The 13,709-nt window shown below is 35.6% G+C and overlaps 1 protein-coding gene across 1 annotated transcript in view; it reads left to right on the forward strand.

Annotated features, from left to right (window-relative positions):
• LOC150102758 (uncharacterized) overlaps positions 1 to 13,709 on the forward strand; it is a 174,695-nt gene that overhangs the window by 55,614 nt on the left and 105,372 nt on the right. Inside the window, exon 3 of the mRNA XM_090399294.1 lies at positions 2,823 to 2,941. Coding sequence (XP_090255420.1) covers positions 2,823 to 2,941 — 119 coding nt within the window. The remainder of the gene's footprint in view (positions 1 to 2,822; positions 2,942 to 13,709) is intronic.

Here is a 13,709-nt window from a genome sequence, read left to right on the forward strand (position 1 = left end):
TAAAATTAACGTACCTCGCTGCAGCCCATATGATAACTGGTGTTACACTTGCCACCTAGTGGCTACTATTCTTTGTTATTTGTTTTCATTATTTATGTTTGCATTTTATATATTTTTAATCTGACATGACAGTCCAGGCTTTTCCATTTAGTTTTAGGGATTTTTTCTTCATATTTTGTTGTATGTGCCAGTAAACATGTTATATGCAAGATCTAGGTCATGTAGCTGCATAGCTGCTCTGTTAAGATTCCATTGTATTCCTTTCGTGCTTTTTATGGCATTTCTCGTAACCCAGCCTACATCATTAAAAAATACTGGTGGGGAGAGAATACAGCCCTGCCTAACTCTTGTTTTAATTTCAGACTTTTCTGAAAGTTCTCCATTGTGTATGATTTATATTTTATATTTTTTATAAATTTTCTTAAGTTAATAATTTTGCATGGTATTCCATAATACAACATTAATTTCCACTTTGCTTCTCTATCAATGGTGTCAAAAGCTTTTTTGAAATCAACAAAGTGATATAAAGATTTGACTACCATTCTGTTCTCTTATTATGCTGAGTGTGTTGCTATTTGATCTGCCTGTTTGTATTTCTGTTAGTTATTGCAATCAATAAAATCTTTTTTTTTTTTTTTTTTTTTTTTTTTTTTTTTTTTTTTGATTGTGCATTTCTCCTCAATGTAATGATTGGTAGAAAGTATACTATTGATTAGTAATTGAATATTCCATTTATTTGACCATTCTTTGAACATTGATAACTGGTTAAGAAATGGATCGACTGTTACATCTATATCATTATAGATATAGACATTATAAGATGGTAAAGCAAATAGTTAATTTGATTTACCATCTTATACCAGCTGCTTTTCTGTTTTTACTTTCTTTTAGTGCTTTTTGTATTTTGCTGTTTTATTTATTTATTTATTTTTGGCATCTATTTTTTAATGTTTTTTTTAATGCTTTCTAGTATCTGAATTTCGTTTTCAGGTTTTTCTGTATTCATTATCTCCTTGAAGTATTCTACCCATCTTATTATTATTGTTTTATTATACTGTAAGTTTACAAACATTTTTATTGGGAACCACATAAAAAATAAATAAATATAATAGTTCCACTAAATAAAGATGGCTCCAAGACAGAAGTGAGTGGTGGTTGTTAAAAGACAGAATTATGGACTGAGTGGACAGGAATATGATATTTTATAAGGTGGGGAGGGGGACATACTATGTGAAGGGTAGGTCTTGCCGTAGTAATTTGCTTAATTTTTAAAATAAAGTGATGCTTCAGTTGGTTAATGGCTAATCACTGATACTGCATGACTTTTTTAAAGGCATTGATAGACTACCACATAGAACTCTGTTATATAACTTAGAGTAAAGGGAAATGGATGTAAAACTGGTTGGAAGTTTATTTTGCACTTGGTGAGACTATAATAAATTTAGTTTAATCCTTTATCCAAGTGTAAGTAAACAAAAATTTGTGCCTGAAAATATCTTCAGGACTGAGGTAAGGTGGTACAACACTTTGGCAACTCGCAGCAAAGGTGGACCAAACTCTCATCACTCCTTGTTTCAGTATCTCCCATAATGCAAAGCACATCTCCTTGTGGACATGTATAATGCTAAGCATTAAGGTAAGGGCCACTACTCAGACCGGTTTCGACCTTTATTGAGGTCTCGTCAGGAGGCAGACCTAGCAGTGGTGATACCAAGGCAGAAGCAATAGGAGAGGTCATATTTACCTATAATTTGGATAACAGGGTGGCTGATAGACATCAAAGAATAGTATATGGAAGAACTGAATCTGAGAGAAGGTGGATGATTAGTGGTGTACCTTGATGCACTTTGACTACAGAAAATTGATGACGTCAGAAATTTTAGAGAGATGACTATGCACAGAATTGAGAGGCTACACTGCAAAGATGGCCAAAATAGTACATCAAGATTAAGTGGATATTGAACACATGGACACATCAAGGATAGAGAGGATATCATTCTCCATAAGTAGACTTTAATGAGGTCATGCTGTGTACAGATCTTTTTTTTCTAGATTCCTTGGGGAAGAAAGTGGAAGATGGACTGCAGAAAATTGATGAGGTCAGAAATTTTAGAGAGATGACTATGTACAGAATTGAGAGGGTACACTGCAAAGATAGCCAAAATAGTACATCAGGTTACCTGAATATTGAACACATGACCACTCAGGGATAGAAAGGATATCGTTCTCCATAAGTAGGCTTTAATGAGGTCATGTTTGGTGCAGATCTGGTTTTTCTAGATTCTTTGGAGAGGGGAGATGAAGTCATAGAAATGATTCATGAACAAGTGACCAAGATTATGGTAGGTCTGTAGCATGTTCCCTTGAAGATCTGTGGGTTACAGAGACTGATGGGGGGGGGGAGATGGGATATGATAGAAAAATAAGATATTAAATGGATTTTATAGGAGTGACACAAAGACGTTTTAATACATGGCAGTAAGGGAGAAAATAAGGGATCAACTCTGGAAATTGTATAATAGTATAAAGCAGTTGGCAAGTTAAGACTAGATTTTTTGGGTGAAATGAGTTGCCAGAGCAGAGTGAATGCTTCATCAGTGAATAAGTTCAAGGCAAAGTATAATAGGTATTGTGTGAGTGATGGTTAGTATGAGTTTCTCACGATGAGTCTTTGATTCTATGGAGATAGCCAAGAGAACAATAATAATATAATAATGCTATATAAAATATAGAATAATAAAAATAATAATCTTGGATAGCAATCAGACATCTGTTTTATAGTATACTGTTGTTTACAATTTATATGTTGAATATTTTGTTAGGAACTGTTGTGGATTGTGGTGTATACTCTCCTGTTCTGGCATTTGTGGAACTGTTCAAGCAGGAAGGAGTTGCAATAACTGAAGAGGAGGCACGAGGACCAATGGGAGTTCATAAGAGAGTAAGTACAGGTGTCTAAAATGTCCTGTATCTTTCTTTCGTAAAAATTTAGTTTTTTTTCCCTTCCTACATAAATGAATACTTTTGATTTCAGGTTTTTTTCTACAAGAGGAAATAAGTGTGGGTCTGGTTGCTTCAGTTTTAGAGAAATGTAAAAAAGAGTAGAGATCAAGAGACAAATAACCAAAATGATCACAGTGCTATGGAATGTTGAATATGATAGATTAAGGGTGTGCAGACTGCAGATTTTGGACAATAACTGGAAAAGAGGAACACAATAGTGATGTATTCCCACTGGTTCAGGTCACAAGAGTATAGAGGATTTGAAATAAGAAGTGTTTGCTATTCAAATTGCATATTGTGAAGAAGAGTGTGCAAGAAAGTTTTAAAATGAATCAAAGTGACAGCTTTCAGAGGTGAACTGCAGACTCAAATACACCAATATTATTGAAGAAAAAAATGGTTGAACACTACAACCAAACCTTTGTTTGGTTGTATTGCTCAAGGTTGGAAAAGAAGAAGAAGAATGCATATTTAAAGTTCCTGGCAAGTAGGTCAGCTTGTGCTCTTAGAGAATACAGAGAAAAATGTAAGAAATTAAAGCACTGTGTAAAACTACCTTAAAAAAGTCATAGGAAGACTTTGGTAAGAACATAGAAAATAAATTTCATTTTACACAAATTATGGACTCTACAACCTTGTTATAAATAATTATTTTAATTTCCCAAAGTCTTTAAAATCCAAAGTCTGGCTTAGATACGTTGACAGTGTTTTCGCTATCTGGCCCCATGCCCACCAGACATTAGACACATTCCTCAGCCACCTAAACAAACAATGCAAACGCATACAATTCACAATTGAGATTGAAAAGCAGAATACACTTCCATTTCTAGATACACTTGTCACACGTCTTCCTTCTGGCAGTCTTTCCTTCACTGTTTACCAGAAACCGACACATACTGGCCAATATATACACATAAACTCCCACCACCACCACCACCCAACACAAAAATCAGGGATCATTAATACACTAAAAAACAGGGCTTTGAAGATTTGCTCCAATGAACAAGCACTTAAAGATGAATTAAAAGTTATCAGCAATACATTCCTAAAAAATGGTTACAGCCAAAATGCTATCAACAAAATTCTCTACAAGACCTCACTTAAAAACAAAAATAAACAAGACGACAATAAAACTGTAATGATTCCATACATTAAAGGGATATCAGACAAAATAAACAGAATACTGCAGAAATACAACCTTAAAACCATCTTTAAACCTCCTGCAAAATTAAAGAACTTACTCAGCTCATCCAAGGATCCACTCCCTCTGCTGGCCCACCATGGAGTATACCATATTCAGTGCACCTGTAATTTGCCCTATATTGGGGAAACATAAACGACACATTAAATATAATTACTATAGTCAAGCTGGTCTTTCTGATCATGCCCTGAACACTTTAAGGAGGCCTGTGAGATTCTTATTGATTACCCTAATCTTAACAATAAAGATGGTCTAAAAATCCCAAGAATATAGAAGATGCATATTCTACCTACTTAATATTTCTCCCTAAGAGTTAATTATAAATAGGACCATATGTAATCCAGGATCCTAAATCGTCATGTTAAATTAGGACATTGTGGTGGGGTACTGCTTATGATAAGTGATGACCTATGTCCTCTAAGAGTGGAGAATTTGGAAGGAAGTGAGACAAATGATTTTGAGAGCGTATGGTGTGAGTTAGAGGTAGGCAAGACAGGATATTTAGTGGGGTGTTGCTACAGACCCAGGAGCACAGAGGATGGGGACCAGGAGATGTTTAGACAGCTAAGTTTGGCAAGTGCAAGAAGAATGATTGTTATGGGAGATTTTAACTTCAGTAGTATAAATTGGAGAGAGGAAGATGCATGTAGCAATAGGGGAATGGAATTTCTAGAATTCTTGAGGGACAAATGTCTTAGGCAACATGTAACAGAGGGAACAAGAGGTTCAAAAATTTTGGATTTGGTTATAGCATCAGAAGAGTTGATAATAACTGAGTTGACGTCTCTCCCACCAGTTGGAGAGAGTGACCATATGGTGTTGACTTGGAAAATGAATAGACATGCAGGAGTATCAAAGAGACGGGAACTTATGTGGAATTATAAGGCAGGTGATTATAATAGTCTTAGACGTCAACTTCGGGAAGTTTCATGGAGGGAGGAATTGGAAGGCCGGGATATCACCAGTGCGTGGGAAATTGTGAAAGAATATTTGTTATCAGCAATGGTAAGTTGTATACCACGAGTGAAGAAGAGGATGCAATTTGGAGTAAAGTGGATGACAAACAATATTAAACAGGAATTGCATGCGAAAAAGAGGCTATGGAAGAGATATAAGGAGATAGGTGAAGAGATGCATGAGGAATATAAGACACAGGCCAGAAGAGTGACTAGTGTGGTAAGGAAAGTGAAACTGGAATATGAGAGGAGATTGGCCCTAAGATCCAAAGAAAATCCTAGGGAATTTTTTAGCTATGTGGCCAGTAGGAGGAGAAATGACTGTGGAAGAATGATATTGTGGGATAAAAATGGGAATAGAGTGACTGATGCAGAGGACATAGTGGAATTGTTCAATGAACACTTTATTGGAGTACTTCATCCTAGAGGAGTCAGTTTTAATGCTAGAGGGATAGGACTGGTACGAGGTCTGGAGGTACAGGAGGAGAGTGTGTTTCAGGTACTGAGTACTCTGGATGTCAGTAAAGCTGTGGGACTGGATGGTATTTCGCCACGAGTTTTGAGAGAATGTGCTAGGGAATTGACAGTACCTTTAACGTGGCTTTTCAATGAAAGTCTGGCTTTGGCAAAGGTGCCCAGGGAATGGAAGGAAGGTAAGATAGTGCCATTGCATAAGGGTGGTAACAGACTGGAAGTGTCTAATTATAGGCCAGTCTGTGTGTCATCAGTAGTTAAGATCTTGGAGAAAGTAGTGAGGGACCGTGTACAGCATTGGGCAGATGAGGGTAATGTTATCTGTGAGAATCAACTTGGATTTTTGAAAGGACGCTCTTGTTTTAGCAATATGCTAGCCTTTTATAATAAAGTTACAAGAACATTAGATGAGGGAAAGGCATATACTGCAATTTTCTTAGACTTGGCGAAGGCATTTGACAGGGTGCCACATGATAAGCTGATATTTAAGTTGCAGCACATGGGTCTGGATGTCAGATTGGTCAACTGGATTCAGGATTGGCTGTCTGATAGGTATCAGAGAGTTGTGTATGGTGGAGCAGTTTCCAGGAGGCAGAGGGTTACAAGTGGGGTCCCACAGGGCTCAGTACTAGGACCTATATTGTTTAACCTTTATATCAATGACATAGCCAGTGGATTGTAGGGGGATATTCAGTTGTTTGCAGATGATGCGAAGCTGGGAAGGATTATTAGTAATAGTGCAGATGTGGTAGCCCTGCAAGAGGATTTAAATAAGCTAGATAGATGGGCAAATGAATGGGGGTGTCAGTTTAATGCAGCAAAATGTAAGGTCTTGAGGTTTGGGAAACATCGATGGGATGCTGCATACTCTATGGGAGGAGTTATACTGGAGGAAGTAGGGGAGACAAGAGATCTGGGGTTGATGATTGATAGAAACCTGAAGTTTAGGGGACATATTGCAAAGGTGGTGAAGGTAACACAGAGGATTGCTGCTATTATGAGAAGGACACTGACCTGCAGAGATAAGAGGGTTATCATTCCGTTGTATAAGTCTCTGATCTGACCACACTTGGACTATTGTTCTCAGATTTGGTCCCCAGGATTTGAAGGGGATAAATTAACTGTGGAAAGGATACAAAGACGGATGACAAAGATGGTTTCAGGACTGTACAAGGATAGTTATGAGGATCGGCTGAGAGAATGTGGACTGCAGAGTTTGGTGGATAGAAGAAGGAGAGGTGATATGATTGAGACTTTTAAACTGTTGCGAGGTGGTTACAGGGTTGACACTGGGGAGTTCTTTCGCTTGGTTGATCAGCGGGAAGGAGTGATGACAAGAGGCCATCCCTGGAAGTTACGAAAGGAAACTGTGAGCAAGAGGGTAAGGAGTGGTTTCTTTGTGTGGAGGGTGGTTGAGCCGTGGAATGCATTGCCTGATGGAGTGGTGGGAGCGAGAACGGTCAGTGAGTTTAAAGAGTGGTATGATGGACTTTGTGTTTCTCAGGGGGGGACCTCCCCTCAGTGAGTCTTGACAGACTTTATGTCTTAGGAAGGACCTCCCTCGATGAGTCTTTTGACTCCTTGGAGGCCTGAATAATAATAATAATAATAATAATAATCATTTTTACTGTAACAAAACTATCTATATGAAAGAATGTTTCATTGATGTTGTCTTAAATAGAATATAGCTTTGATGTAGTTAATTTATTTTATTTCATTTATTTATTGTAATTTTATTTTATTTGCATTAGAGGTCAGGCCAGTAGAATAACTACTGATCGAATCATTGTCTCTTCAGCATACTGTGTGAAATGTAATTTAACTTGTCTCTGTATATATATATATATATGTGTATACTCCAGATGATTTCAAAACATTGGGAAATTAAAATAATTATTTATAACACGGTTGTAGAGTCCATAATTTGTGTAAAATGAATGCTGATCACGTGTAACACTAAAGTAAAGGATAGAAAATAAATATCAGGAAGGTGGCAAAATATATTATCAGCATGAGTATAGAGCATAGATGGCGAACCTATGGCACGTCCCATAATTTTGCTGGCACGTCAACGATTTACAGGCGATATCCTTTTATACGCTTATAAATTATTAAACTTTTTTTTAATTATTACAATACGTACAAGTTAAATTTTGTTTTACACTAGAGAGCAGCTATGAAGACATGCATATGATTGGTGGAGTATTAACAAAAGATCACGCGACCCTAAAGACATAGGCAACCGACAAGTGTTGAGTTGAAATACTAATTCTCTTCAACCAAATCCCATAACATCTGAAACTATCGTAACAACATTCGCTATATATTTCCTAGTTTTAACACATTCACAATGGGGTGTCGTTTATCGTTCCGACAGAACTTCTCATTACCAGCTAGCTCAACTCACATAAAGTTTCATCCCTTGGTTGAATTTTATTGCTGCTTGGTTGGGTTGAGCTGGCAGGCGAACTCACACACACTTTATATGTACAGTGACCATATTTTTTTGGAGAAAATAAAGGACAAATCAGAAATTGTTTCATAATAAATAAAAAAAAAAAAGGTTGCGTTTATTTGTTTCACTAAAACTAAAAAGCTTTATAACGTTTATTGTAAAATATAAGCATATACATAGCATTTTAAACAATCATATTGTTACTTAAAAAATTTACTTTTGATACTTTTCACAAGAATGAACTTTTTTTAATAAATCAGGTTTGTGTTTTAAAAATTCATAAAACTGTATACGATTCATGTCAAAGTTCCATTTGGTATAAATGTATGCTTTCAATGTATGTTTCGATTTTTTAATTGGGTTTCTTTCACAGGTCCATATATTTTCTTCTTCTTTGTCTATGATTTCTTATGCTTTCAAGCATCAAGATTTTTCCAAAGAGATTTCCATGCCGTCCTGTCCAAGGTTTGTTGTTTTTTCGCTTCTTTCCAGTTAATTCCCTTCTTTTCCAATTTTTCTTTAATTTCCTTTTGCCAACCTTTCCTGGGTCTGCCTATGTTTCTTTTTCCTATTTTCTGGCTTTCGTATACAGTTTTTGCTATTCTTCCTTCTTCCATTCGATTAAGATGTCCAAACCATCTCATTTGGGCTTGTGTTATGAATTGATTCAGAGGTGCAACTTGAAGGCTGTCTCTTATGGTTTGATTTCTTATCTGGTCTAGTCTTATTTTTTGTGCCCCTTTCCTGAGATATTTCATTTCGATTGTTTGTAGTTTATTTGTGTTTCCTGTTGTTAAACACCAAGACTCACAGCTGTACGTTAATGTTGGTAGACACACTGAACGGTACACTGCCATTTTGGTATTTTGGGTGACTTCTTTCTTATCTAGGAGTGGGCCTTTCATTGCATAGAATAGCTTTGTTCCCCCCTCTTTTCCTGTTGTTAATTTCTATGTCTAGTCTACCATCTTCTTGTATATATGATCCCAAGTATTTAAAGGAGTGGACTTGTTCCAGTTGGTGATTCTCTATTTTTATTATGTGTTTTTGTTGGTTTCTAGATATGATCATTGTTTTAGTTTTATTTATATTTATGTTCATATTCCTTTTCTTTGTTTCTTCATACCAAATGTTGATATTGTACTGCAGATCTTCAGCTGTATTTGCTAGAATCACTACATCATCTGCAAAAGCCATGTGTGAAATCCTGGTTTCTTTCAGTTTCCTGTATCCTAAGTGGAACTTTTTTGTTTTTGTTTGACATACCTTTAAAATTTCATCCATTACTACGATGAAGAGAAGAGGGCTGAGGATACAACCCTGCCTCACTCCTACATTTGTTTCAAATTCTTTTGATCTATTATTACAGGTTCTGACATAATTTCTATTACTTTTGTAGAGGCTTTGTATGGCTGCTATTAAGTTATCTTGTATCTTGTTTTTCTTTAATGTTTGCTATATTAAGTGTCTGGGAACTCGGTCAAAGGCCATCTCAAAATCTATAAAACATGAATATAGTTCTTTTCCATATTCCAATGTTTTCTCTGATATTTGTCTAAGACTGAAAATAAGATCCTGTGTGCTTCTATTTTTTCGAAAGCCATATTGCATTTCATCTAGTGTATCCTCTATTTGATTCCTAAGCCTCACATCTAAAATACGGGCATATAATTTTCCTGGAACACTTAAAAGCAAAATTCCTCTATGGTTTTCACATTTGCAGTTGTCTCCTTTCTTAAATATAGGGATTATCGTAGCTACTTCCCAGTCTTTGGGAATAATTTTCTTTTTCCATACAACATTGAATAGGTGTAAAAGAAATTTTATGGCTTTCATTCCTAAATTCTTTACCATTTCTGATGTTATTTGGTCGTGGCCTGCTGATTTGCCCAGTTTTATTTTATTTATTGCTGCTAACAGTTCATTTGCATGAATTTCTTCACTCTGATCTTCTATTTTGCTTGCATGTCTTGCTCTTAGGGTTCTATTTTTTCCATATCCTGCATCTTCCAATAATTCTTGAAAGTACTGTTTCCATCTTTCCATGATGTCTTTGGAATTTGTGAGTAACTTTCCATCCTTATTTTTGATAAACTTTATGAAGCATTCTTTCTCTGACCTCATTCTTCTTAAAACATTATAGAAGAGTTTTTGGTTTCCTTTAAAATTTTGTTCTAAAGTATGTCCGAAGTCTTTATTTCTTTTGTTGTCGTATAGTTCTCTATCAACCTGCAGCTTTGATGTTATATATCTCTTCCATAATTGCTTTTTCTTTTTAATTTCTTCTTTTAGTTCTTCAGTCCACCAAGGTGTTTTATGTTTCTTCTGTTTATTATTTAATGATACACCACACATTTCTTTGCTTGTTTCTAGAAGAAGTGCTTTGAACCTGTACCATAGGTTTTCTACATCTTGGTCTTCATATATCTCTTTTTCTACTTCTTTCATCTTCTCTTCTATTTTACTTTTATACTCAATGGCTGTTTCTTCTTTCTTTAGTTTGTAGTTCTTTATCTTAACATTTATTTCCTTGCTACTTTTTCTACATTTTTCAACTTTTATTTTATGGATTGTTTTCAATACTAATAAGTAGTGGTCACTGCCTATTTCAGGACCTCTATAGACTCTTGCATTTTTTGTATACTTCCAGTATGATCTGCTTATGATGGCGTAGTCAATTATAGATTTTTCATTTCTATCGGGCTCTTCCTTGGTAATCTTATGGATTTCTTTATCCTTGAACATGCATTTGCTATTACTAAATTATTTGTAAGGCAAAGATTTATTATTCTTTCTCCATTATTATTCCAGGTTATTTCTCCTTGTGATCCCAACACTTGTTTCGTTTCTTCATCTACTTGATTCCCTACCCGGCCATTAAGGTCTTCTAGTAGTATGATATGCCCTTGAACTTCTTCAATTGTTTTTTGTAAGAGTTCGAAGAATTCATCTTTAATTTCTTTATTAGCATTATCGTTTGGGCCATATGCAACAATTACAGTGAATACTTGGTTGTCTGATTTAAAATCTATAGTGATTGTCAACAACCTTTCGTTTATTAGTTGCCATTTAGTAATATATTCTTTGAGATTTGGTTTAATTATGCAAGCTACCCCTTGTTTTCCCCATTCTCTTGGGTTTACCCCTGAAAAGAAAAGTATATACCCATCTTTCATTTTCTAGCACCCTTGACCTTTCTTTTTTGTTTCTGTGACTGCTAGCAGACCCAATCTTGATTTTTTAAATTCATCTATTAATTTGTTTTCTTTTCCATGTAGACTTTTAACGTTCCATGTTCCGTATCTCATGTACCTTTTTCCTCGCTTTGTCGTTAACCATTTAGGCAGTTCGGCTATTTCTTTGTTATTTCTTTTAATGGGTGAAATTTTAAGGTGTGCAGGGGATTAGCCTTCAACACCTGAGTCTGATGGTGGGGCTGCCACCTTCGAGGTCCCCAGACCGGCGTATGAGGGAAGTGCTATCCTGTTGGTCCATAGCAGGTATTTTATTTCCCTCATACCCTTCATAGTAAACTATGACGAGCATTCCCTGATCCATCACCAGGGAATGCGCCCGATGGGAGTTACAGGTGTCCCCCACACGGGATATATTTTTCACTAATGGAAATACTTGTGCAGTGGGGACATTAGATCCAGGGAGACATAAGCAAAATTCAACAAATTTTAAAATGTTTTTAAAAGATACTGTACATGTTAATCTGCGAAATATTTAAAATTTTCAACCCTACTACGTCATTTTATCGCCATTCTTCAATCTTTTCACTGGTGACATAACTTTTAATACATGAAACTTCATCAAATAGTTCGCCGTCATTTATATTTAAGTTCCAGGGACTGAAAATGAACAAAACACTTTCCTCGACCTTTGCCTGCAGAGGGATTTCTCATAGTAGGACCCATTCAAATACTTCCATTTCCACGAAACAGCTGTCCCAGTTATTTAAATAATCAATGCAGGTTTGATAAAATTTATGAATTGCATCTTTAAATATGTTGGCATTAATTTTCAATTTACTATTTCAATTCACAAAATAAAGGACAAAATGACTATTTTAGAAAAAAAAATCTTTTTTTTTTTTTTCTAATAAAGGACTGTCCTCTTAAATAAAGGAGACGTGTGGTCATCGTAATTATACAGCATGTTTAATTCGTGGTAGAATTTTATTTGAAGTTAGTCTTTGTGATCTGTCATAATGACATTGAGAATCTTAAATGGAATAAAATAAACACTTATTTCATGTAATTTAAAAATCGGACAATACTTTTAGTTAGATAACTGTTTCAACTGTTAGATAACTGTCTCAACTCAACAACAGTTGTTGACTTGAGTCTGTATAGCATAGTTTCTGTGGGAGGGGACAATAATAGTGAAATTAGAGATAGTTGGAATAAAAATGGCGCTAACTAATGAATCACACTATTTGTTGAGAGATATATTACACAGACTGCAAAAGCCTCTGTACCTTATTCAGCGATACAATAAAACTACACTTGTTTTTCTTGCATCTGCAGTATAATTGCTTTGGGGAGGGTGTGTTTTTATCCAAGGGGGAGCGAGTTACTATTGCCTCGACGTGAACATGTTTAAACATTTTTTGTGTGTGAGGTAATATGCAAAACTTTTTTATGTCTTTTTTCGTAAAGTAAAATCAGAGGCGCGAGTTATACGTGAGGGCAAGTTATATTCGAGTAAATACGGTAAGCATTTCGCTGACAAGTTGAGCTTCCCCTGCTCAGCTGACTTCTATGGTGAGTTACAATGCATAAATATTTTTCTCCCTACTGTTTTTTTTTTTTTTTTCAAACCAGCATTAAAATCAATTTTACACTGAATAATATTTAAATTTATATATAAATAAATATTATTTATAAAATATTATATATTATTAATAATTAATTAATAGATTTTCTATTAATTTTTCCCCTACTAAAAACTGCCTGGCACGTCATCAACTTGATTTGTAAATTTTTGGCATGTCTGCAACTCGATTTGTAAACTTTTGGCATGCGCACATAAAAAGGTTTGCCACCACTGGTATAGAGAATGAAAGAACAGGTGCGCAAGACAGACAGGAAAATGGGAAGTCTTAAGATGGACAGAGGAACACAGTGTGAGAAAGGTAGATGCTCCTAGAGGATGTGAATGCACTTGTAGACAAAAAAGGGAAGGGATGATCTGGGATCAAGGGAAAACAGTTAGATCTGAAGAAGGTTCAAAAATGAATAAGGAGAAAAAGGAATGGCTTGAGTTAAGCATGGAGAAGTCATGTCAAATAAGCGGTGTCAGTGGAATTAGCTATAGATCCAGTAATACAAATGCCAGAAGTGTAAGAAACAAGGCCAATGAAATGGTTGCATTAATTGAGTCTGTTCACCCAAAAATTGTTGGAATAAGTGAGATATGGTTGGATGAGGACAAATCCTGACAGGAATAGAGATGGAAGGGTATGAGGTGTTTCTTGAGGATAGAAAGGGTAAAAAGGGAGGGGGCATGCTATTGATGTAGAAAAGATTTAAGTCCATACAAAGTAGAAATGCAAGAGGGAAATAGTGCCAGTGATTTTGAGGCAGTATGGTGTGAGATAGAGGTGAATAGAATG

This window comes from Typopeltis vanoorti, chromosome 10 (assembly GCF_054136105.1).
Source record: "Typopeltis vanoorti isolate ZY-2024b chromosome 10, IOZ_Tvanoo_1.0, whole genome shotgun sequence".
NCBI classification, from domain to species: domain Eukaryota; kingdom Metazoa; phylum Arthropoda; class Arachnida; order Uropygi; family Thelyphonidae; genus Typopeltis; species Typopeltis vanoorti.